The 23888-nt window shown below is 41.6% G+C and overlaps 2 protein-coding genes across 2 annotated transcripts; both read right to left on the bottom strand.

The window, feature by feature from the left end:
* Window positions 1–1205: 1205 nt before the first annotated feature.
* Window positions 1206–2066, bottom strand: LOC137305018 (melatonin receptor type 1B-like). Its single transcript, XM_067973786.1, has one exon. The coding sequence runs from the start codon at window positions 2034–2036 to the stop codon at window positions 1206–1208; it is 831 nt and encodes a 276-aa protein (XP_067829887.1). The 5' UTR covers window positions 2037–2066.
* Window positions 2067–13423: 11357 nt separating this feature from the next.
* On the bottom strand, window positions 13424–14281 carry LOC137305276 (cephalotocin receptor 2-like). The gene has a single exon (XM_067974130.1). The coding sequence runs from the start codon at window positions 14249–14251 to the stop codon at window positions 13424–13426; it is 828 nt and encodes a 275-aa protein (XP_067830231.1). The 5' UTR covers window positions 14252–14281.
* Window positions 14282–23888: the final 9607 nt, after the last annotated feature.

Genomic DNA, 23888 nt, shown 5'->3' with positions numbered 1-23888 from the left:
GCTATTTTCCAATATGGTCCAATTGTTATATAGTCTCGCACACCCAGTGATGCGACTTCCTGTGTCTCTCAATCTGCAGTCAGGACAGCATTGTGGAGCTTATCACAAAGAAACAACATTTCTGTCCCTTACTTTTTCAAGAAATACATATCATATTGTTGTGTTTCTGATATCATAGGAACATATGATCATAGGAACAGGAGTAGGCCATTTAGCCCCTCGAGCCTGTTCTTCCATTCAATGAATTCATGGCTATCTGCGCACTAACTTCATATACCCTCCTTGGCCCGAAATCCTTTAATACCAATGAATAACAAAAATAGATCAATCTCAGATTTCAAATTAACAATCGACTTAGCATCCACCGCCGATTGCCGAAGAAAGGTCAAAATTCTACCATCCTTTGTGTTTAGAAGTGATTCCTAAATTCACTCCTGAAGGTTATGGCTCTATTTTTAGGCTGTATCCCCTCGTCCTATACTCCCCAACCAGCGGAAATAGGCTTTCGGTATTTACCCCATCAGTTCCCTTTAATTTCTTGAAAGCTTCGATCAACTCACACCTTAATCTTCTAAATTCCAGGGAATACAACCCTAATTTGTGTAATCTCTCCTAATTTAACCCTTGGAGTCCAGGTATCATTCTGGTAAACCTCGGCTGCACTACCTCCAAGGTCAATATGTCCTTCCTAAGGTGCGGTGCTCAGAGCTGTACACATACTCCAGGTGCGGTTTACCCAGGGCTTTGAAAAGCTGTAGCATAACTTCCAACCCCTTACACACAGGGACCACACTGACATCCTCCTGACTGGATACAGAAGAAGTATCGCGGATGAGTCTCCGATGCACTCACACGTACAGACCAGATGGAATCTTCACGTTGTGTGTATGATATCTTCACCAGTCGCAAATCGTAGTGAACCAATGGAGACCTTCGCTCGCTGTGCTTTCATCTCAAAAAATGAACAATTGTGAAACGTTGTGAAGCAATATGTTTGGAGAATTCGGTGTGATTCGTTTTCTAATATCGGTATGGCGAGTTTTTGAACAGCAGCGGAACTACCATCACCTTGTGAGGTAGGAAAATGGCCAACTGGTGTTGTGGGAGGATGAGAACCAATGGGTGCAATACCTGGCCTCAGCCAAACACTTCAAGTCGCAACAAGGAACCTAGATACCAGGAAAATGCGAGTAAATAAAATGTAATTATTTAAGTAACTTATTAATGAGAGTAACCGGATATTTCACCATATTCTTCATCTCCTCTCGGAATCTCCTCTGTGTCAATGCATAAATGCACGTGTTCGTGCAGGAGCTCAAATACATCAGCACAAGTGTGATTCTAATTGCCAAATAAAGTGAGTTTGAACCTTTGAAAGTAGGTGTCTCCGTCACACCGACACAGATGTTTATTACAGTAATCGGCGTCCACAACACAATAAAACTCCCCGAGATAGCGAAGAGCAGAATGATGGATGTTCTTCGGTTCTTCATCTCGGGATCACTGCTGTTCTCCCGCTTGTTGCGGCTCTTCAGGGCTCTGCGAGATCTACTGGCCACTAAGATGTGCCTGGCAGTGAGAGAATTTAACAGCAATAACAAAGGGAATGGGAGAATTGGGGATGAGAGAGTGCTAATCCATTTGTAAGCTACCCATGCCGGTGAAGAAAAATATCCTGTTACTGTACGGCAGCCCCACTCTTTATGATCAACTCTATAGTATGGCTCAAATCGGAAATAAACAGGAATATTCATCAAAAAGCAGAGCACACACACGATCGTTAAAACCACAGTGGCAGTACCTTCGCTGCAATATTTTAATTTTAGTTTCTGACAACAAATGGATATGAAGCGGTCAAAGGTGAATGATACTGTGAACCAGACAGAGAGTTGGCTACTAAATACTTGCATAAAAGCAGTAAAACGGCACACGTAAGTGTAGCTCAACCATGAATCTCGAAAATGATACCTAAAGATGTTTTGCAAAATGACATTAAACATGCAAACCATCAGATCTGCTACTGCCATGGCCGCCATGTAACGAGTGATTCCTTTGGAGAGACCGCACTTTCCGCGGGACAGGATCACAACTGACATCAGATTCGCTGTAAGAAATTGGAAAAAATTGGAGAATTAACGAAGAAAAAGATCAGCGATATAAATTCACACTCCTTGGAATTCAATGTTTCGTAACTGTGAAACAGGAGGCTTGTTACTGAAACGGATTCCTCCCAGTCTCACTGGGTGGGTTACTGAGACATCCAGAACAGGGTGTTGTCAAGTTCACTCACTGATTTAATTGACCTCATTCAAGAATAAAAGATGTGCAACGTACGAATTGCTGTAAATTGGCTCCTTTTTTGACACACGTGATTTACTGTGACACTTTCACGAGTTTGTCAATGATCTTATGAGAGACACATTACTGATGAGAAGCCTTTTCATCATAGTGAAAGTAACAATGCACTGAACAATGGTCCACATAATAAATATTTGTTATTACTGCAAGAGCAGAATACTGCGGATGCTGGAACTCTGAAATAAAAACAGAAAATGCTGAAAATACTCAGTGAGACAGCATCTGTGGAGAAAGAAGCAGAGTTATCGTTTCAGGTCGATGACCTTTCGTCATTAAGTTATTACTTACTGGGAAGACCAATAATTGCAAGAATTGGATAGCAAATGACTGACTCGTAGAAAATTGCTGGTCGTCCCATTTCCTGACTAAGCGAGACAATCGTGGAAGCAATGATCTAGTTTGGACACAAAGGCAATGCATTAAAACAGGAGCTGTTTTATGCACCAGCCAATCCCACAGGGAGACAGTGGTTTTACATAAGACCAGGTCTGAGCCACGCGCCCTCGAACAAACACATCAGAATACAATTATTTTCAAAACGATCACTTAATGAGGCAGTGAGGAAATCAAGGCTCCAATGGGCATTCTCAGGCTAATTAATGCCCCGCTCTGAACCTGTTACCTCATTACATCATCTTGATCGCGTTATTCTGCTCTTTGTAACACAGTGCTTTAATTAATTCTGCGAAGGCTTCTTTGCACCAGTTATAAAAATTAAAAGTGAAATGGAGAAGAAGGGGAATAAAATGTGAACCCGTCCGTTGGCACATAACAGTCAAAGTGTAAATGATATCGAAAAGCTGTGAGAGTGATAAAGTGATAGAGTAAATCGTATTGACTTCATGACATACAATATCGATGCTGGGAGTGCAATATAAAATGGGTCCTCACCCGGCAGCACCGTTCAATCAGGTGCCACGGCAATTAACACAATTTCACCAGCGCAACATGGTCGGCGATTGAGTGACCATTGGTCAATGTCGTACCCTGAATGGTTATCTTGATCAATATTATATATCTGCATTGTACCTAATGGCTACCTATCTGCTCAATCACAAACGCACCTCCAACTTTGATGCCCTTGCTCCTTAAAAACATTACTCTCTCTCACCCTGGTCCTTGCCCCTGGTACAGTCCCCATCTCCACTCCCTTAAGTCGATGGGACCCAGATTTGAACATTAACGGCAGACAACTTGTTTAGCAATTCATTGCCAGATCTGGATGGAGCACATAAAGTTTTATCGGGTCCTGTTCTCCTCTGTCAAAATTGCTCACTATTCCAAGATCATCCTGGAATGCAAACATAACCCCCGGCTTCTCTTCACCACAAACCGTCTTTTTAAAACTCTTTGTCCTGCCCCCTCTACCCTCAACTCCAACAACAGTACTCTATTTCTAAGATTGAGGCTATCGGTTCAGCTGCCTCTTCCGCTTCCCTCCCTTCCGTAAGCCCACCGAGCAAAACTTACACCAATATCTTACCAGCCTTTGCCTTGAACTTCCATCATTCTCCAGTTTCTCTCCTATCTCCCCTCATGCCCTCTTCAAGCTTATCTTGACCATGAAACCCACTTCCTGCTACGTCAACCCTATTCTCACCCAACTGCTGACCACCCAACCTCTCTTCCGAGCCCCCATGTTAGCTGATATTGTCCCTGTCCCATTTCCTGGAATAACTGTAGCCACCAGGTCTAATGTGAGGCCCCTCATGCGGAGTTTTAACCTGAGTTTCTCTTCCAGTTGTTAACAGGCCTGTTACACTTCTCCAAGATTTTGTATTTCTGACTCACGTGTATTTCTAAACTCCTCTCATGCTGTGAACTCTGTTTCTTTTGTGTCAGAAATTGAAGCAAATCAATGGCTATTTTATCGACCCGCTCTCCTTTAAATCTGCCGCCATCACCCCCTGCTCACAAAAAAAAACCTTGGCCCACCTGTCCATGCAAACTACCATCTCCGATCTACATTTCCACTCCAAGGTCCTTGAAGTTGTTTTCGCCTCCCAAACATGTGCCCATCTTTCCCGCAACGCCATGATTGAATCCTTCCAATCAGGCTTCCGCCTCTGCTACAGCACGAAAACGGCCCTTATCAAAGTCACAAATTACATCCTATATGACTGTGACCGTGGTGAGCTATCCCGTCTCGTCCTGCTCGACCTGACCTCAGACTTTGACACGGTTGAGAACACCATCCTCCTCCATAAAAGGCCATAACATGCAAAGAAAGCACAAGGGTTCGTTTCTAAGTGAATAGAATTGAAAAGCAGAGAAGTTTTGTTCAACCTATATAGAATGTTGGTTAGACCACACTTGGAATACTGCGTACAGCTCCGGTCTCCATATTACAACAGCGTATAGGGGCACTGGAGAAAGTTCAAAAGAGGTTTACAAGGATGATATCAAAATTGAGAGGGTACAACTATCGGGAAAGACCAAACAGGCTGGAGCTCTTTTCTCCAGAAAACTGAAGGCTGAGGGGTGATCTCATAGTAGTTTTCATAATTATGAAGGTGTTTGAGAGGGTAGACGGAGAGAAGATGTTACCACTAATGGAGGAATCCAAAACGATGGGCCATAAAAATAAGATAGTTAGTAATAAATCCAATAAATAATTCAGAGAAAATTCTTTACCCACAAAGATGTTGGAATGTGGAACTTGCTGCCACATGGAGCAGTTCAGGCGAATAGTAGAAATGTAGTTAAGGGGAAGCATACTAAGTACATGTCAGAGAAAGTGATCGAGGACATGCAGATAGGGTTTGATGAAATAAAGTGAAACGAGGCTTGTGCGGAGTATAAAAACGAGCACAGACCAGTTGGGCCGAGTGGCCTGTTTCTGTGCTGTAAATTCGATATAACTCTATGTAATACCATACAGAGTAAATAGGAATGATTCATTCCCGTCTGGGACTGTATGGCTCGTATGTGTCTCAGTTTCAGCTTTTGTACTTGGACAGCACACAGCGGGTAAAAGGGAATAATTCACTCCCGTCTGGTAATGTGAGGCCTGTGTGTGTCTCATTGTCAGCTCATCTCCGTGTACAGCGCACAGCGGGTACAAGGGAACGATTCACTCCCGTCTGGGACTGTATGGCCCATGTGTGTCTCAGTTTCAGCTCCTGTACATGTACTTACACCGTGAGCAAAAGGGAATGATTGACGTAAAGTCTCTGTCATACCTAGGAATTTTTGATTTGATATTAAAAATGTGTCATAAATGAGTCAGCACATTCACGGGACATGTGTTACTGACTGTTCAATGTATGTGTGTATCGGTGTCACTGTTCACATAATATAATCCAAGGACCCCTCGCAGCCTGTTTCCCCTCCCCCCTGTGGTCCAAGCACCCCAGGGCTCCCTCAACAACTGTCTTCTCCTCCTCTGTGGCACAAGCAACCCAGGGACACCTCGCAGCCTGTCTCCCCTTCACACTGTTGCCCAAGGACCCCAGGTACCCTCACTGCCTATCTCCTACACCCCTTGTGCCCAAGTACCTCAGCCTCCCCAGGAACAGCACTCGCTGTCCAGCGACTACATTAAAGAACTAAAGTTAAACAGCATCTGCTGCAAATACACAACAGATGCAAAACTGTAATTGTTGCTAACACCTTCCTTGTGCTCTGTTCTGCGCCTCAGATTTTGTATTTTCTCCCATCTCCTCTTCCTTTGTGTGTTTTGTCACTTTTAAATTTCTCAGACACGGTTACCCATTTCATTGCCTCAGGATGTTTACTGGGAACAGCTTCAATGCAGTGCAGATGTGAGGGACACAATTTAATTCTGACCGTATTGAATTGAGCAAATCCTCCATCTCCATCGAACAATCCCATCTCCTGTCTCTGGAAAGATAGCAGGGACTTTAAAAGTGTGTTTATCATTATTTTACAATAAAAGGGGTGATCAAAAAAGATGCTGGTAATATTGCAAATGAAAATAAGGAAATGGTTGACGTGATGGATAATTCCTTTGTGTCAGTCTTCACAGTAGAGGAATAGGATAGCATTCCTGACATTTCAGGGAAACTAATGATGAATCAAGGACTGGAACTCACTGACGATAATGTAAGCAAGAAAATTGAATTAGAAATAATAACGGCCGTATGGAATGACAAATCCCCAGGCCTTATAGTTTACAACCAAGATTTTAAAGGAATTAGGTGAGGAAATTACAGTTGCTTTAGCCATAATCTTCAAAGCTCTCCCGAATCTGGAATTGGCCCTTCACATTGGAATACTGCAAATGTAACTCCATTATTTAAGAAAAATGAGAGAGAAATACCATGAAATTTAAAATCTATTAGTCTAACATTTGTTGTGTGCAATTTATTGAAATTTCAATTCAGGCAAGTGTGAGATCATCCATTTTAGACCAAAAAGGGATTGATCCGAGTATTTTAAAATGGTGAAAATTTAGGAACAGTGGAAGTCCAAAGATATGTTGTGGTCCATTTACACAGATCACTAAAATGTAGTCGTCAGGGACAAAAAATAAACAAAAAGCCTAATGGAATGTTAGCCTTTATAAGTAGAGGGCTGGAATTTGAAGGAGAGGAAACTTTGCTGCAGTTATACAAAGCCCTGGTTAGTCTACATCTGGAGTACTGTGTATAGTAATAGACACTGCGCCTCTGGAAGGATATATTGTCCTTGGAAGAAGTGCAGCGCAAATTCAGGTGAATGTTACCATGGGTCCAAGGATTAGATTATGAGCTGAGAATACACAAACCAGGCTTGTAGTCCCTCGAATATAGAAGGGTAACGGGTGAATTGATTGACGTTTTTAGGATTTTGAAAGGAATTGATAGGGTAGATGAAGACAATTTTTTTTCTGCTGATTGTGGAGTCGACGACAAAGGGCCATAACCTTAAATTCAGAGCAAGGCCATTCAGGAGAGAAGTTAGGAAATCTTTCTTCACACATAGATTCTCAATGTGGAACTCTCTCCCACAAAAAGCAATAGATGCTACTTCAATTAATAACTTTAAATCTGAGATCGTTGACAGTTTTTCCAGCCAAGGTTATTTAAGGATATGGAACCAAGGCGGGTGGATGAAATTAGGATACAGATAAGTCATGATCTCATTGAACAGCGGAAAAGTCTCGAGGGACTGAATGACATACTTCCGTTCCTACGTTGATTTCCTGTCTCATGCACATGTTTTATTGTGTGTTAAGCTTTTGAAAGCGAAATTGGAATATATTAAAATACCAACCATACAGTGAAACTTCACTAAAATGTCTTCAAGGCTTTCTCACGGCCATTTTATGTAATGTTGTCAAGATTATCATAAACTGTATGTCGGATCCTGCCTGTCATTGACTCCAAAAAAAATCTAATTCTGGTAGAATTCTTCCTTTGATTCTCTGGATGCATGTGTCTGATCGCAGTCACGTGTTGTTCTGTTTGCACACCGTCGGTTGCATTCATTCCTCATATCCTTTTCAGTTAAAGAGCTGTTTGTCAACGTTCCATCCCAAAGAACGTCGATTGCTCTGACTTTCTAACGAAAGGCCAAGGTTAAGCACTTAACCCTGTGTTTTCCAAAATTAAGGCGGTAATTTTCAAATCTTAATTACTTCATCGACATGAAAGATCTCTTCTAATCTTTGAACACCAGCATGGAGTTCGATGAGGCAGTTATACCGATGTCCTCGATATATATCGATCCACCATCAGATTCCTACTGGTGAGTATTTTGGTAATTTAATTTGCTGATAGTCAACGCCATTGACAGGGATTGAAATTTGAACAACTAAACAAGCTAATATCATAAGATTTTGAATGAAAGATTGGCTGATTGCTGACAAACATCCGCATAAGACCCTCTACCTGCGCAGTTGCTCATGGCCCATCGCCTGATTCTTTTATTTTCAACTGAGGACCTCCCCACAATCTGTTCTCTGCATCACTCCGTTCCTTTCCCAAAATAATTACTTTTATCATTCATTGTGCAATCTTATCCACCATTTTGTTGATAGCAGGCCGATATAATCAACTTTTCTCTTTTAATCCACCAACGTTTCTTGCCTAAGTTTATCATCATCTGAATGACATCATTTGCACATCAGCCCCTTAGAAGATTGCTTATGTCCTGATAAAATGGCCTTCGACACGTCAAGCAGGACAGTTATATCAAATCAAATTGCATGGAAAAGTATTTCTGCAGATTTGGCTGACTAAAATATTTTAAAATCAGGTAAATTCATTGCAATGTGGATTCAGATCTGCTCACCAGAGCAAACAAGTAATCAATCAGGCATGCAGGCAATGAATTAGATTTTTGTATTACCCCAGTTGCGATCAATTCTGAAGATAAATTTACAATATATGTAGACTGGGAGAAAATATTGACTTACAAGTGACATATTGGACACTTTCATCTAGATGTTTGAATCTGGTGAATGTTGGACGATCACATGCATCACTTAATCCTTAATATTGTTCACAATTGTTCATTTTTTAGATGAAAACGCAGCAGGGGAAGATTCCCATCAGTGCTTGACAAAGGGTGGAAGATTCCTTTTTTCCCTACGAGTCAAGATGTCAGATACAAAATGTGAGGAGGCCATCAGGTCGCTATGAGTGAAGATATCAGATGCAGAATAGGAAGATTCCCTTTGATCCCTATGAGTAAACGTATCATCTACACTATGGGAAAATTTCCTTTGGTCCCTATGAGTGAAGATCTCAGGTACATAACTGGAAGATTCCATCTGGTCCCTATGCGTGACTACATAATCTGCAGAACGGAATGGTTGCCATTGGTCCATATGAGTGAAAATATCAGCTACAGAACAGGGTGGTTACAACTGGTTTATATGTGAGAGGACATCAGGAACGGATCAAGAATACCTTTAGTCACCGTGTGCAAAGGTATCAGAAGCAATAAAATGTGCTATGTATTTCTGCACAAAGTAAGTGATTTCACGTGTTAACATAGGCGGTGGTTTTCTGCTCAGTATGACACATGGTCCAGAGCGTGTGATCTTTCACTGCCTGTCAGGATGCACTGTGATTCTCTACATGTGATGTACTCCAGGTTTAATTCAAGCTGAGCTGCTCCCAGCCTCCAGACATGCATACTTTCGCAGAGGGGTCATTTAAATTTGACCAGGAGAATGGACCCCGCCCAACTTCTACATGTCCTCAGTCCTTGAGCATTGAAGCGAATAGTTGAGCTCCTAACGCCAAAAATCAAATCATAATCTTCTAATTGGAGCAGATCTTTAACAAACAAGGCTCAGATTCATGAATTGGGCAAGCTTGACAGTGCATTATAATGATATAACGGTTACGACAATGTAACGGTTATATTCCTGGGCTAGTAATTCAGAGACCTTGAGTTCAAATTGCAGCACCGCTTTATGAGAATTTTAATTCTGTTTCCCTGGACATCTGGAAAAAAAAGCCAGTAAAAGTGATCATAAGGCAATCTGATAGTTTTAAAAACCGAATCGGTTCAATGATGTCCTTCAGGGAAGGAAAACTGTCATAGATTCTGGCCTATTGTTACTTGGTTGACCCTTATCTACCCTCATAATGGACATGCAAGCCACACATTTGTATCATACCAATAAAGATGATTCAAGGAAGAAAGTCCGTCATCACCTTCTCACAGCAACTAGCGATGGGCAATAAAGGCCGGCCTAGCCAGGGATGTACACATTCTGAGAATAAATTAAATTAAAAAACCCTGCTATTTACAATATGGTCCAATTGTTATATAACCTCGCACACCCAACAATGTGACTTCCTGTGTCTATCAATCTCCCGTCAGGAGAGCTGTGTGGACCTTGTCACAAAGACACACTATTTTTGTCCCTTACTTGTTGCGGAATTACATACCATATTGTTATGGTTCTGATATCATTGGAACATTGGATCATAGGCACATGAGTAGGCCATTTAACTCCTCGAGCCTATTCTGCCATTTAAAGAATTCATGGCTGATCTCTGATCTAACTCTATATACCCGCCTTCGCCCCAAATCCATTGACACCTTTAGTTAACAAAAATCTATCAATCTCAGATTAACAATTAACAATTGAGTTAGCATCAACTGCCGTTTGCCGAAGAGAGTTCCAAACTTCTATCATCCTTTGCGTGTGGAAGCGTTTCCTAACTTCACTCCTCAAGATGCTGGCTGTAATTTTCGGCTATGTCCCCTAGTCCTAGAGTCCTCAACAAGCGTAAATACTTTCTCTCTATCTACCCTATCAGTTCCCTTTAATATCTTGAAAACTTCGAGCAAATCACCCCTTAATCTTTCACATTCCAGGGAATACAACCCTAGTTTGTGTAATCTCTCATAATTTAACCCTTGGAGTCCAAGTATCATTCTAGTAAATCAACGCTGCCCTTCCATCAAGTTCAATATCCTGGCAATGTTGAGGTACTTTGAACTGTACACAGTTCTCCAGGTGCGGTCTAACCAGGGCTTTGTATAACAGGAAGCAATGCATGCATTGCAACAATTATACATTCCTTTCTGGCACGAAAACGCAAAAGGAAAAGCGGCCTAACCGTGGCTAACAAAAGAAATTAAGAATGGTATTAGATCAAAAGAGGAATCATATAAAGTTACCGGAAAAAGAAGCAAGCCTGAAGATTGGGAGCTGTTTAGAATTCAGCAAAAAAGGATCAAGAGATCAATTAAGAAGGGAAAAATAGAGGATGAGAGTAAACTTGCAAGTGACATCGAAGTGGACTGTAAAAGCTTCAACAAGTATGTAAAAAGAAAAAGATTAGCGAAGACAAATGTAAGTCCCTCACAGTCAGAAACGAAAGAATTTATAATGGGGAAGAAGGAAATGGCAGAGCAATTGAACAAATACTTTGGTTCTGTCTTCACGGAAGAGGACAAAAACAACTTCCCAGAAATGCTAGGGAACTAAGGGAGTAGTGAGAAGGAGGAATTAAAGGAAATTAGTATTAGTAAAAAAATAGTACGGGAAAAATTAATGGGACTGAAAGCCGATAAATCCACAGGGCCTGATAATCTGCATCCCAGAATACTGAAAGCGGTAACCATGGAAATAGTGGATGCATGAGTTGTCATTTTCCAAAATTCGATCGATTATGGAACAGTTCCTGCAGATTGGAGGGTGGCAAATGTAAGCCCACTATTTTAAAAATTGAGGGAGAGAGAAAACAGGGAACTACAGACCGGGTAGCCTAACATCAGTAGAAGGGAAAATGCTGGAGTCTATTATAAAGGATGTGATAACAGGACACTTAGAAAATATCAAAGGGATTGGACAAATTCAACATGGATTTCTGAAAGGAAAATCATGTTTGACAAAATCACTGCAGTTTTTTGAGGATATAACTGGTAGAATAGATCAGGGAGAACCAGTAGATGTGGTTTATTTGGAATTTCAGAAAGCCTTTGATAAAGACCCACATGAAAATTTAAAGCACATTGGATTGGGGGTAATATACTGTCGTGGATTGAAAATTGGTTAACAGACAGGAAACAGAGAGTTGGAATAAATGGGTCTTTTTCGTGGTGGCAGGCAGTGACTAGTGGGTTACTACAGGGATCGGTGCTTGTGCCCCAGCTATTCACAATATATATCAATGATTTGGAGGAGAGAACCAAATGTAATATTTCCAAGTTTGCTGACGACACAAAACTAGGTGGGATCATGAGATGTGAGGAGAAAGAAACGGGGCATCAAGGCGATTGAGGTAAGTTGAGTGAGTGGGCAAATACATGGCAGATGCAGTATAATGTGGATAAATGTGAAGTTATCCACTTCGGAAGAAAAAACAGAAAGGCAGAGTATTATTTAAATCGTGATGGACTGGGAAATGTTAATGTACAAAGGGACCTGGATGTCCTTGTACACCAGTCACTGAAAGCAAACATGCAGGTGCAGCAAGCAGTTAGGAAGGCAAATGGTATGTTGGCCTTCATTGCAAGAGGATTTGAGTACAGGAGCAAATATGTCTTACTGCAGTTATACAGGGCTTGGTGAGACCACATCTGGAGTATTGTGTGCAGTTTTGGTCTCCTTATCTAATAAAGGATATAATTGCCATAGACGGAGTGCAACGAAGGTTCACCAGGCTGATACGTGGGATGGCGGCACTGTCGTTTGAGGACTGATTGGGTCGACTCGGCCTGTATTTACTCCAGTTTAGAAGAATGAGAGGGCATCTCATTGAAACATTGAAAACTCTGACAGGGCTAGACAGACTGGATGCAGGGCGGATGTTTCCCCTGGCTGTGGGATCCAGAACGAGGAGTCACAGTCTCAGGATATGGGGTAGGACATTTAGGACTGAGATGAGGAGAAGCTTCTTCACTCAGAGGGTGGTGAACCTGTGTAATTCTCTTCCACAGAAGGCTGTAGAGGCCAAGTCACTAAATATATTTAAGAAGGAGCTAGATCAATTTCTAGACAATGAAGGCATCGAAGGGTATGGGGAGCGAGCGGGAATATGGCATTGAGATAGAGGGTCAGCCATGATTATAATGAAAGGCGGAACATGCTTGATGGGACGAATGCCTACTCCTGCTCCTATTTTCTATGTTTCTATGTTTGTATAGCTGGAGCATAACTTCCAACCTGTTAGACATAGGGATCACACTGATAACCTTACGGATTGGATACAGAAGAAATATCCACAATGAGTCACTGATGCCCTCACATGTACAGACCAGATGGAATCTTCACGGTGAGTATCTGGTATTTTCACTCATAGGAGCCAAAGAGAATCTTCCGAAATTTGCCAAGAACTGATGGGGACCTTCGCTCTCTGTCCTTTCATCTAAAAAAATGAACCATTGTGAAATGTTGTGAACTTTTAGATAACGCAAAACATTCTATCAGTAATATGTTTAGAGAATTCGGTGCGATTCGTTTTCTCATATCGGTATGGCGAGTTTTAGAACAGCAGCGGAACTGCCATCACCTTGTGAGGTAGGAAAATGGACAACTGGTGTTGTGGAAGGATGAGAACCAATGGGTGCAATACCTGGCCTCAGCCGAACACTTCAAGGAGCAACAACGAACCTAGATACCAGGAAAATGCGAGTAAATAAAATTTAATTATTAAAATAACTTGATAACGAAAGTAACCGGATATTTCACCATATTCTTCATCTCCTCTCGGAATCTCCTCTGGGTCAATGCATAAATGCACGTGTTCGTGCAGGAGCTCAAATACATCAGCAGAAGTGTGATTCTAATTGCCAAATAAAGTGAGTTTGAACCTTTGAAACTAAGTGTCTCCGTCACACCGACACAGATGTTTATTACAGTAATCGGCGTCCACAACACAATAAAACTCCCCGAGACAGCGAAGAGCAGAATGATGGATGTTCTTCGGTTCTTCATCTCGGGATCAATGCTGTTCTCCCCATTGTTTCGGCTCTTCAGGGCTCTGCGAGATCTACTGGCCACTAAGATGTGCCTGGCAGTGAGAGAATTTAACAGCAATAACAAAGGGAATGGGAGAATTGGGAATGAGAGAGTGCTAATCCATTTGTAAGCTACCCATGCCGGTGAAGAAAAATATCCTCTAACTGTACGGCAGCCCCACTGTATATTATCAACCATATAGTATGGCTCAAATCGGAAATAAACAGGAATATTCATCAAAAAGCTGACCACACATATGGTCGTTAAAACTACACTGGCAGTTCTTTCGGTGCAATATTTCAATTTTAGTTTCTGACAACAAATTGATATGAAGCGGTCAAACGTGAATGAAACTGTGAACCAGACAGAGAGCTGGCTACTAAATACTTGTATAAAAGCAGTAAAACGGCACACGTAAGTGTAGCTCAACCATGAATCTCGAAAATGATACCTGAAGATATTTCGTAATATTACATTAAACATGCAAACCATTAGATCTGCTACTGCCATGGCCGCCATGTAACGAGTGATTCCTTTGGAGAGACCGCACTTTCCCCGGGACAGGATCACAACTGACATCAGGTTTGCTGAAATAAATTGAAAAAAAAACAAGATATAAAATCACACTCCTTTGGAATTGGCTGTTTGGTATTTGTGAGAAAGGAGGCTTGTTACTGAGACGGATTCCTCCCAGTCTCACCGGGTGCTGTACTGAGAGAACCAGATCAGGACAGTGCCAAATTCACTCACTACTATCTGCTGATTTAAGTGATTCCAGTCGAGAATAAAGTATGTGCAGCATACGAATTGCTGGAAATTGGCTCCTCCTTTGACACACGTGATTTACTGTGACATTTTCACGATTTTGTCAATGATATTTTCGGAGACACATTACTTATGAGAAGCCATTTCATCCTGAGCAAGTGATGAAGAGAGTTCAGTAAAATAGCCATTGATTTCCTTCAAATTATGCGACAGAAGGGGTAATTTTAACCCAAGTATGGCGTGAAACGCCGGTTTTAGAACCCTTTGCGTTCAATAGTGGATATAATGGGATGGGGTATTAAACCAGCGATGCACACGATCCCGTCAGTTTCCCGACAGTCGGGTTAGGTTGAATTCGCCCCCAAAGTCAATTCACAGCGTGGGAGAAGTTTAGGAATTCACGTGAGTCAGGTATACTGAATCTTGGAGATGCGTAACCGGCCTGTTGACATTTGGAAGATAAACTCTGGTTAAAACTCCGCATAAGGATCCTCACGATAAACCTGATGGCCACAGTTATTCCATGTAGCTGATTGCAAGGCGTTTAACAAACGGGAGAACTTGCATTTGATGTATGCATTTAGAGAGCCTTATATAATATCACAATAGTTTTCCTTTTATAAGAAGTAAGGCAAAGTGAGAGCTTTCTATTCAATAAACTTACCATAAAATGGGCAACCAAGGAAGAAAGAGATGGAGGCAAACAGCACATTGTGAAAGCAACAATGCATTTTAAAGTGGTCCACATAATAATTGCTGGTTATTACTGCAAGCGCAGAATACTGCGGATTCTGGAACTCTGAAATAAAAACAGAAAATGCTGAAAATACTCAGTGAGGCAGCATCTTTGGAGAAAGGAACAGAGTTAACGTTTCAGGTCGATGACCTTTCGTCATTAATTTATTACTTACTGGGAAGACCAATAATTGCAAGAATTGGATAGCAAATGACTGATTCGGAGAAAACTGCTGCCCGTCCCATTTCCTGCCGAAACCGGACAATCGTGGAAGCAAGGGTGTGGTTTGGACACAAAGACAATGAACTGAAACAGGAGCTGTTTTATACACCAGTCAATCCCACAGGGACACAGTGGTTTTACATAAGAGATGGTATTAGCCACGGGCCTTCGAACAAACATATTAGAACATATTTATTTTCCAAATCAATGAGTAAAGTGCGCTCCACGATCATTTAATGAGGCAGTGCGAAAATCGAGGCTCCACTGGGCACTCTGAGGCTCAGTCATCCCCCGCGCTGAAACTGTGACCTCAAAGCAGTTTCTTGATGACGTTATTTAGCTCTTGGTAACTCGATGCTTTAATTAATTCTACGAAGGCTCCGTTGTTCCAGTTCTAAAAATTAAAAGTGAATTGGAGAAGAAGGGGAATAAAATGTGAACCTGTCAGTTAGCACTTAACCGTCAAAGTGCAAATCATACCAAAAAGCTGTGAGAGTGATAGAGTGATAGAGTAAATCGCATTGACAACATGAGATACAATATCGGAGCTGGGAGGGGAATATAAAATGGGTCATCACCCGGCAGCACCGTTCAATCAGGTGCTGGTGCGACGAACACAATTTCACCAGCGCAACATGGTCGGCGATTGAGTGACTGTTAGTCATTGTCGTACCCTGAATGCATATTTTTTTCAATATAAAATATCTACACTGTACCTAATGGCTACCGATCTGCTCAATCACACCGTACCTCCAACTTTGATGCCCTTGCTCCATTAAAACAATTATTGCCTCTCACCCTGGTCCTTACCCCCGTTACAGCCCATATCTCCCCTCCCTGAAGTCCAAGGGACCCAGACTTGAACATTTACGGCGGACAACTGGTATAACAATCCATTGCCAGATCTGGCTGGACTACATAAAGCTTTATCGTGTCCTATTCACCTCTGCCAAAATTGCTCAATATTCCAGGACCATCCTGGAATGATAACATTAACCCCGGCGTCATTTCTCCACTGCAAACGGTATTCTTGAACCTCTAATCACTGCCCCTCTGCAGTCAGCTCCAACAACAAGTGCGACGAGCTCATGGACTTCGTTATTACTAAGATTGAGACCATCCGTTCTGCTGCCTCTGCCGCTTCCCTGCTTTCCCTTAACCCACGAAGCCAAACTTACCCCAAGGTTCCTCCCTGCCCTAGCCTTGAACTTCCACCTTTCTCTACTTTCTCGCCTGTCTCTCCTCATGCGCTCTCCGAGCTAGTCTTGACCACCTCCTGCTACCTCGACCCTATTCCCACCAAACTGCTGTCCACCCAACTTCACTTCCTAGCCCCATGTTAGCTGATGATATTAACGTTTCCCTGTCCTAAGCTGCCTGGAATAACTGTGGCCATCAGGTTTAACGTGAGGATCCTCATGCAGAGTTTTAACCTGAGTTTCTCTTCCACATGTTAACAGGCTTGTTAAGCATCTCCAAGATTTTGTATTTCTGACTGACGTGTATTCCTAAACTTCTCTCACGCTGTGAACTCTTTTGTGTCAGAATTTGAAGCAAATCAATGGCTATTTTACTGGCTCGCTCTCCTTTAAATCTGTCGTCATCACAACCCTGCTCAAAAGAACACCTTCGCCCATCTGCCCTTGCAAACTACAATCTCCAACCTGCATTTCCGCTCCAATGTCCTTGAAGTTGTTGTCTCCTCCCGAAATCCGTGCCCATCTTTCCCCCTATTCCATGTTTGAACCCCTCCAATCAGGTTTCCGCTCCTGCCACAGGATTGAAACGGAACTTATCAAAGTCACAAATGACATCCCATGTGACTGTGACCGTGGTGAACCATCCCTCCTCACCCTTCTCGACATGACCTCAGACTTTGACACGTTTGAGCGCACCATCCTGCTCCATACAAGGCCATAAAAATACAAACAACACACAGGGGTTCATTTCTAAACGAATAGAATTGAAAAGCAGAGAAGTTATGTTAAACCAAAATAGAACGTTGGTTCGACCACACTTTGAGTACTGCGGTCTCCATGTTACAAAAGGGTATCGAGGCACTAGAGAAGATTCCAAAAAACATTACATGGATGATATCAAAATTTTAAGAAAGACCAAACAGGCTGGACATCTTTTCTCAAGAAAAGGGAAGGCTGATGGGTGACCTAATAGAGGTCTTCAGGATTATGAAGGTGTTTGAGAGGGTAGAAGTAGAGAAGATGTTACCAGTTGTGGAGGAGTCCAAAACGAGGGGCCATGAAAATAAAATAGTCACTAATAAATCCAATAAAAAATTCAGGGGCAACGTCTTTACCCACAGAGTTGTTAGAGAATGGAACTTGCTACCACATGGAGAAGTTAAGGCGGAAGCTATAAATGTAGTTAAGGGGAAGCATGATAACTTCATGTCGGAGAAAGTCCGAATGGATTGTTTCTCTGTTGTAAATGCTATGTAACACAATGTAACACGTTACATATTAAAGGGGAATGGTTCACTCCCGTCTGGGACAGTATGGCCCGTGTATGTCTCAGTGTCAGCTTCTGCACATGGACAGCACACAGCGGGAAAAAGGGACTGAGTCACGCCCTTCTAGTATTGTACGGCCTGTGTTTGTGTCCTAATGTCAGCTCCTTTATAAGTACAGTACACAAGGGGAAAAAAGAATGATTTGCTCACATCTGGTACTGTACGGCCCGTGTGTGTTTCATTGTCAGTCCTGTACATGTACAGTACACAGTGGTTAAAAGGGAATGATTCATTCCCGAAGGAGAAACCTAACACGATTACTAAGATTCTAGATGGTGATATGTCTAACTTTAAAGCGGTGAGACAGAGATTGACGAAAGCAAACTTATCAAAACTGTTTACGAGTAAAACTACCGATGATCAGTGGGCGGTGTTCAAAAAATAATGTAACGTACCAATGAAGAGCCATGGCAGAATAAAAAGATGAGAGGTAACATAAAACTAAACGAAAGAGCATTTAAAAAGTGCAAGGAATAGTGTAGATCCAGGGGACTGGTGGTGATATAAAGAACAGCAAAGGAAACAAAAAGAGATAATAAGAGCTGCAAAAACGGAATATGAAAAGAAACTTGCGAGGGATACCAAGATTAACACAAAAGGTGTTTACGATTATATTAGAAGAAAAACGGTAATCAAAACAGACGCTGGTAATATTTCAAATGAAAATAAGGAAGTGGCAGACTTGTTGAATAATTATTTTGTGTCAATCTTCACAGTAGAGGAAAAGGATAATATATCTGACATTCCAGGGAAATTAATAATGAATCAAGGACTGAAACTCACTGACGTTAATGTAAGCAAGACAACAAAATTAGGATTAATAAGGGCAGTATAGACTGACAAATCCTCAGGGCCTGATGGTTTCCACGCCTGGATTTTAAAGGAAGTCGGTGAGGAAATTGCAGATGCTTTAGCCATACTCTTCCAAAACTCTCTCGATTCTGGAATTGCGTCTTTAGATTGGAATACTGCAAATGTAAAACCTTTATTTAAGAAAGATGCGAGAGAGAAGTACCAGGAAATTAAAAATCTGTCAGTCTAACTTTTGTTGTGGCGAAGTTATTGAAATTTAATTTCAGACAAGTGTGAGGTCATCCATTTTGGACCAAAAAAGGATTGATCCGAGTATTTTTAAATGGTGAAAAGTTAGGACCAGTGCAGGTCCAACGATATTTAATGGTCCATCTACACAGATCACTAAAATGTTGTAGTCAGGTAATAAAAAATAATCACAAAGACTAATGGAATGTTAGCCTTTATAAGTGGAGGGCTAGAATATAAAGGGGAGGAAGGTTTGCTCCAGCTTTCCAAAGCCCTGGTTAGACTACATCAAGAGTACTGTGTACAGTTCTGGGCACTGCAGTTCAGAAAGGATATATTGGCCTTGGAAGGAGTGCAGCGCAAATTCACCAGAATGTTACATGGAAACTTAGAAAATAGGAGCAGGAGTAGGCCATTCCGCCCTTTTGAGCCTGCTCCGCCATTCAATATGATCATGGCTGATCCTTTATCTCAACACCATATTCCCACTCTCTCCCCATACCCCTTGATGTCTTTTGTGTCTAGAAATCTATCTGGCTCCTTCTTAAATATGTTCAGTGACTTGGCCTCCACAGCCTTCTGTGGCAGAGAATTCCATAGGTTCACCACCCTCTGAGTGAAGAAATGTTACCAGGGCTCCAAGTGTTAGATTATATGCTGAGAATACACGAACCAGTCTTGTAGTCCCACGAATATAAAAGGTTAACGGGTGATTTGATTGACTTTTTTTGGATTTGGAAAGGATATGATCGGGTCGGTGGAGGGGAAAAAATTCTGCTGGTTGGGGAGTCTCGGACAAGGGGACATAACCTTAACATCATAACCAGGCTTTTGAGGTGAGAAATTAGGAAACATTTCTTCACACATAGAGTGGTAGCAATGTGGAACTCTCTCCCACAAAAAGCAACAGATGCTACTTCAATAAATAATTATAAATCTTACATCGATTGAAGTTTTGCCAGCCAAGGTTGTTTAAGGATCAGGAACCAAGGCGGGTGGATGGAGTTAGGATACAGATCAGCCATGATCTCATTGAACAGCGGAAAGGGTCGAGGGACTAAATGGTTTACTCTTGTTCCTATGTTGATTTCCTGCCCCAGGCACATGTTTGAATGTGGATTAAGCTTGTGAAAGCCAAATTGGAATATATTAATATACCAATCATATAGTGAAACCTCACTAAAATGTCTTCAAGGCATTCTCACGGCCACATTATGTAATGTTTCAACATTATAATAAACTGTATGTTGGATCATGCCTTTCATTAACTCCAAAAAACTCTAACTCTGGTAGAATTCTTCCTATGGTTTTCGAGATGCATGTGTCTGATCTCAGCCACGTGTTGTTCTGTTTACACACTGTCGGTTGCATTCATTCCTCATATCCTTTTTACTTATAGAGCTGTTTGCCAACGTTCTATCCCAAAGAACGTCGATTGCTCAGACTTTCTAACTAAAGGCCTATTGCACTTAACCTTGTGCTTTCCAAAATTAAGGAGGTAATTTTTAAATCTTAATTAATCCATCGACATGAAAGTTCTCTTCCAATCTCTGATCACCAGTATGGAGTTCGGTGAGGCAGTTCTACTGATGACCTCATTGGCTCCTTTATGCACCATCAGATTCCGACTGGTGAGTGTTTTGGTAATTTAATTTACAAATATTCAAAGCCATTGATAGGGATGATAATAGAACAATTAAACAAGCTAATATCATAAGATTTGGAACGAACGATTGGCTTATTGCTGTCAAACTTCCCCTTATGTCCCTCTACTTGCGCAGTTGCTCATGGCCCATCGCCTGAGTCTTTTAGGACTGAGGAACTCCCCACAATCTGTACTCTGCATCACTCCGTTCCTTTCCCAAAATAATTACTTTTGTCATTCATCATGCAATCATATCCACCACTTTGTTGATAGCAGGCCGATATAATCAACTTTCCTCTTTTAATCCGCCAATGATTCTTGTCTAAGTTTATCACCGTCCAATCATTGCATCATGAATGATCTCATTTACACATCAGGCCTTTCGAAGATAGCTCATGACCTGATAAATTGGCCATCGACTCGTTAAGCAGGACAGTTATATCAAATCAAATTGCATGGAAAAGTATTTCTGGTGAATTGGCTCAGTAAAAATATTTTAAAATCACATAAATTCATTGCAATTTTGATTCAGATGTGCTCAGCAGAGCGAAAAAGTAATCAATCAGTCATGCGGGCAATGAATTACATTTTTGCATTTCCTGAGTTGCGATCAATTCTTAAGATAGACTCACAACATACGTAGACGGGGAAAAAGCAATGAAGTACAAGTTACATATTGAACACTTTCATCCAGATGTATCAATCTGGTGAACGTTAGATGATCACATGCGTAACTTAAAGCTTAAAACATTTCATATTTGAGATAAAAACGTAGATGGAGAAGATTCCCATCAGTGCTTGACAAAGGGGGGAAAATTCCTTTTTTTCCCCTACGAGTCAAGATGTCAGATACACAATGGCAGGATTCCACCAGGTCCCTATGAGTGAAGATATTATTTACACAACGGGAAGATTCCCTTTCATTGCTATGAGTAAATATATAATCGACACATTGAGAAAATTGCCTTTGGTTCCTATGAGTGACGATATCAGATGCATAACTGGAAGATTCCATCTGGTCCCGATGAGTGACGAGATCATCTGCAGAACGGAAAGATTGCCTTTGGTCCATATGAGTGAAAATATCAGCTGCAGAACAGAGAAGTTGCAATTGGTCTGTACGCCGGAGGACATCAGGAGATGATGAGGAATACCTTTGGTTTCAGTGTGCACGAATACCATAAGCAATGCATTATCATATGTATTTCTGCAAAATGTAAGGGCTTTCACAGGTAAACATTAACGGACGTTTTCGGCTAAGCCTGCCACATGGTCCAGAGGGTATGATCTTCCAGTATCTGAGAGGATGCACTGTGATTCTTGACATGTGATGTACTCTAGGATTAATCAAAGCTCAGCTGTTCCCAGCTTCCAGACAGGCACGCTTTCACAGAGGGGTCATTTAAATTTGAGCAGGAGAGCGGACCCCGCCCAACTTTTACACGTCCACAATCCTTGAGCATTGAAGTGAATTGTTGAGCTCCTAACGCCAAAAACATCAAAACATGAGCTTTTAATTGGAACGGATTGTTTAGAAACAAGGCTCAGATTCGCGGATTGAGCCAACTGCACACTGCATTATCATGAAGTTATGGGTATGGTAATGCAATGGTTATATTGCTGGGCTAGTAATCCAGATGCTGTGAATTGCACCATCACTTTATGAGAATTTTTATTCTGTTTCTATGGAAATAAAAGCCAATAAAAGTGATCATAAAGCAGTCCGATACTTTAAAAAACCCAATCGTTTCAATGATGTCCTTTCGGGAAGGAAATCAGCCATCCATTCTGGCGCAGAGGTGCTTGGTTGACTCTTTCCTACACTCAAATGTGGCCACGCAAGCCACATATTTGTTTCAAAAAACTTACGGTGATTCAAGGAAGAAAGCCCGTCATCACGTTTTCAGGGCAACTATGGATGGGCAATAAAGGACGGCCTAGCCAGGGATGCCCACATTCGAAGAATAAATGAAACAAAAAGGTTCTGCTATTTTCCAATATGGTCCAATTGTGAGATAGTCTTGCACACCCAGTGATGTGACTTCCCTTGCCTATCAATCTCCGGTCAGGACAGCAGTGTGAAGCTTATCACAAAGAAACAAAATTTCTGTCCCTTACTCTTTGAAGAAATACATATATTGTTGTGTTTCTGATATCATAGGAACATAGGATCATAGGAACAGGAGTGGGACATTTAGCCCCTCGAGGCTGTTCTTCCATTCAATGAATTCATGGCTGATCTGTGCACTAACTTCCTATACCCGCCTCAGCACCAAATCCTTTACTCCCTTTGATTAACAAAAATAGGTCAATCTCAGATTTAAAATTAACAATAGAGCTAGCATCCACTGCCGATTGCCGAAGAAAGTTCCAAATTCCACCTCCCTTTGGGTGTAGAAGTGTTTCATAACTTCACTCCTGTAGGTTCTGGCTCTATTTTTAGGCTGTATCCCCTTGTCCGAGACTCACCGGCCAGCGGAAATAGTTTTTCTCTATTTGTCCTATCAGTTCCCCTTAATATCTTGAAAACTTCGATCAACTCACACCTTAATCTTGTAAATTCCAGGGAAGACAAACCTAGATTGTGTAATCTCACCTAATTTAACCCTTGGCGTCCAGGTATCATTCTCGTAAACCTAGGCAGCACTCCCTCCAAGATCAATATTTCCTTCCGATGGTGCGGTGCTCAGAGCTGTACACAGTATTCCAGGTGCGGTTTAGTCAGTGCTTTGTATAGCTGTTGCATCAATTTCAAACCCTTACACACAGGGACGACAGTGACATCCTTACAGACTGGACGCAGAAGAAGTATCCCTGATGAGTATCTGACGCCCTCGCACGTACAGACCAGATGGAATCTTTATGTTATGTAATTGATATCTTCACCAATGGGAGCCAAAGCGAATCTTCCGCAAATCGTCGGGAACCGATTGGGAACTTCGCTCGCTCAATTGTTCAAAAAATAGACGATTGTGAAACATTGTGAAGTTTATCCTATCAGCAATATGTTTGGAGGATTCGGTGTGATTCGTTTGCTGACATTGGTATGGCGAGTTTTAGAACAGCAGCGTAACTGCCATCACCTTGTGAGGTGGGAAAATGGTCAACTGATGTTGTGGAAGGATGAGAACCAATGGGTGCAATAACTGGCCTCAGCCAAAAACTTCAAGTCGCAAAAAACAACCTAGATGCCAGGAAAATGCGAGGAATTAAAATATAA

The sequence above is a fragment of the Heptranchias perlo genome, chromosome 39 (genome assembly GCF_035084215.1).
Source record: "Heptranchias perlo isolate sHepPer1 chromosome 39, sHepPer1.hap1, whole genome shotgun sequence".
NCBI classification, from domain to species: domain Eukaryota; kingdom Metazoa; phylum Chordata; class Chondrichthyes; order Hexanchiformes; family Hexanchidae; genus Heptranchias; species Heptranchias perlo.
The sequence above is the reverse complement of the archived record's forward strand: the minus strand, read 5'-3'. Positions and strand labels throughout refer to the sequence as shown.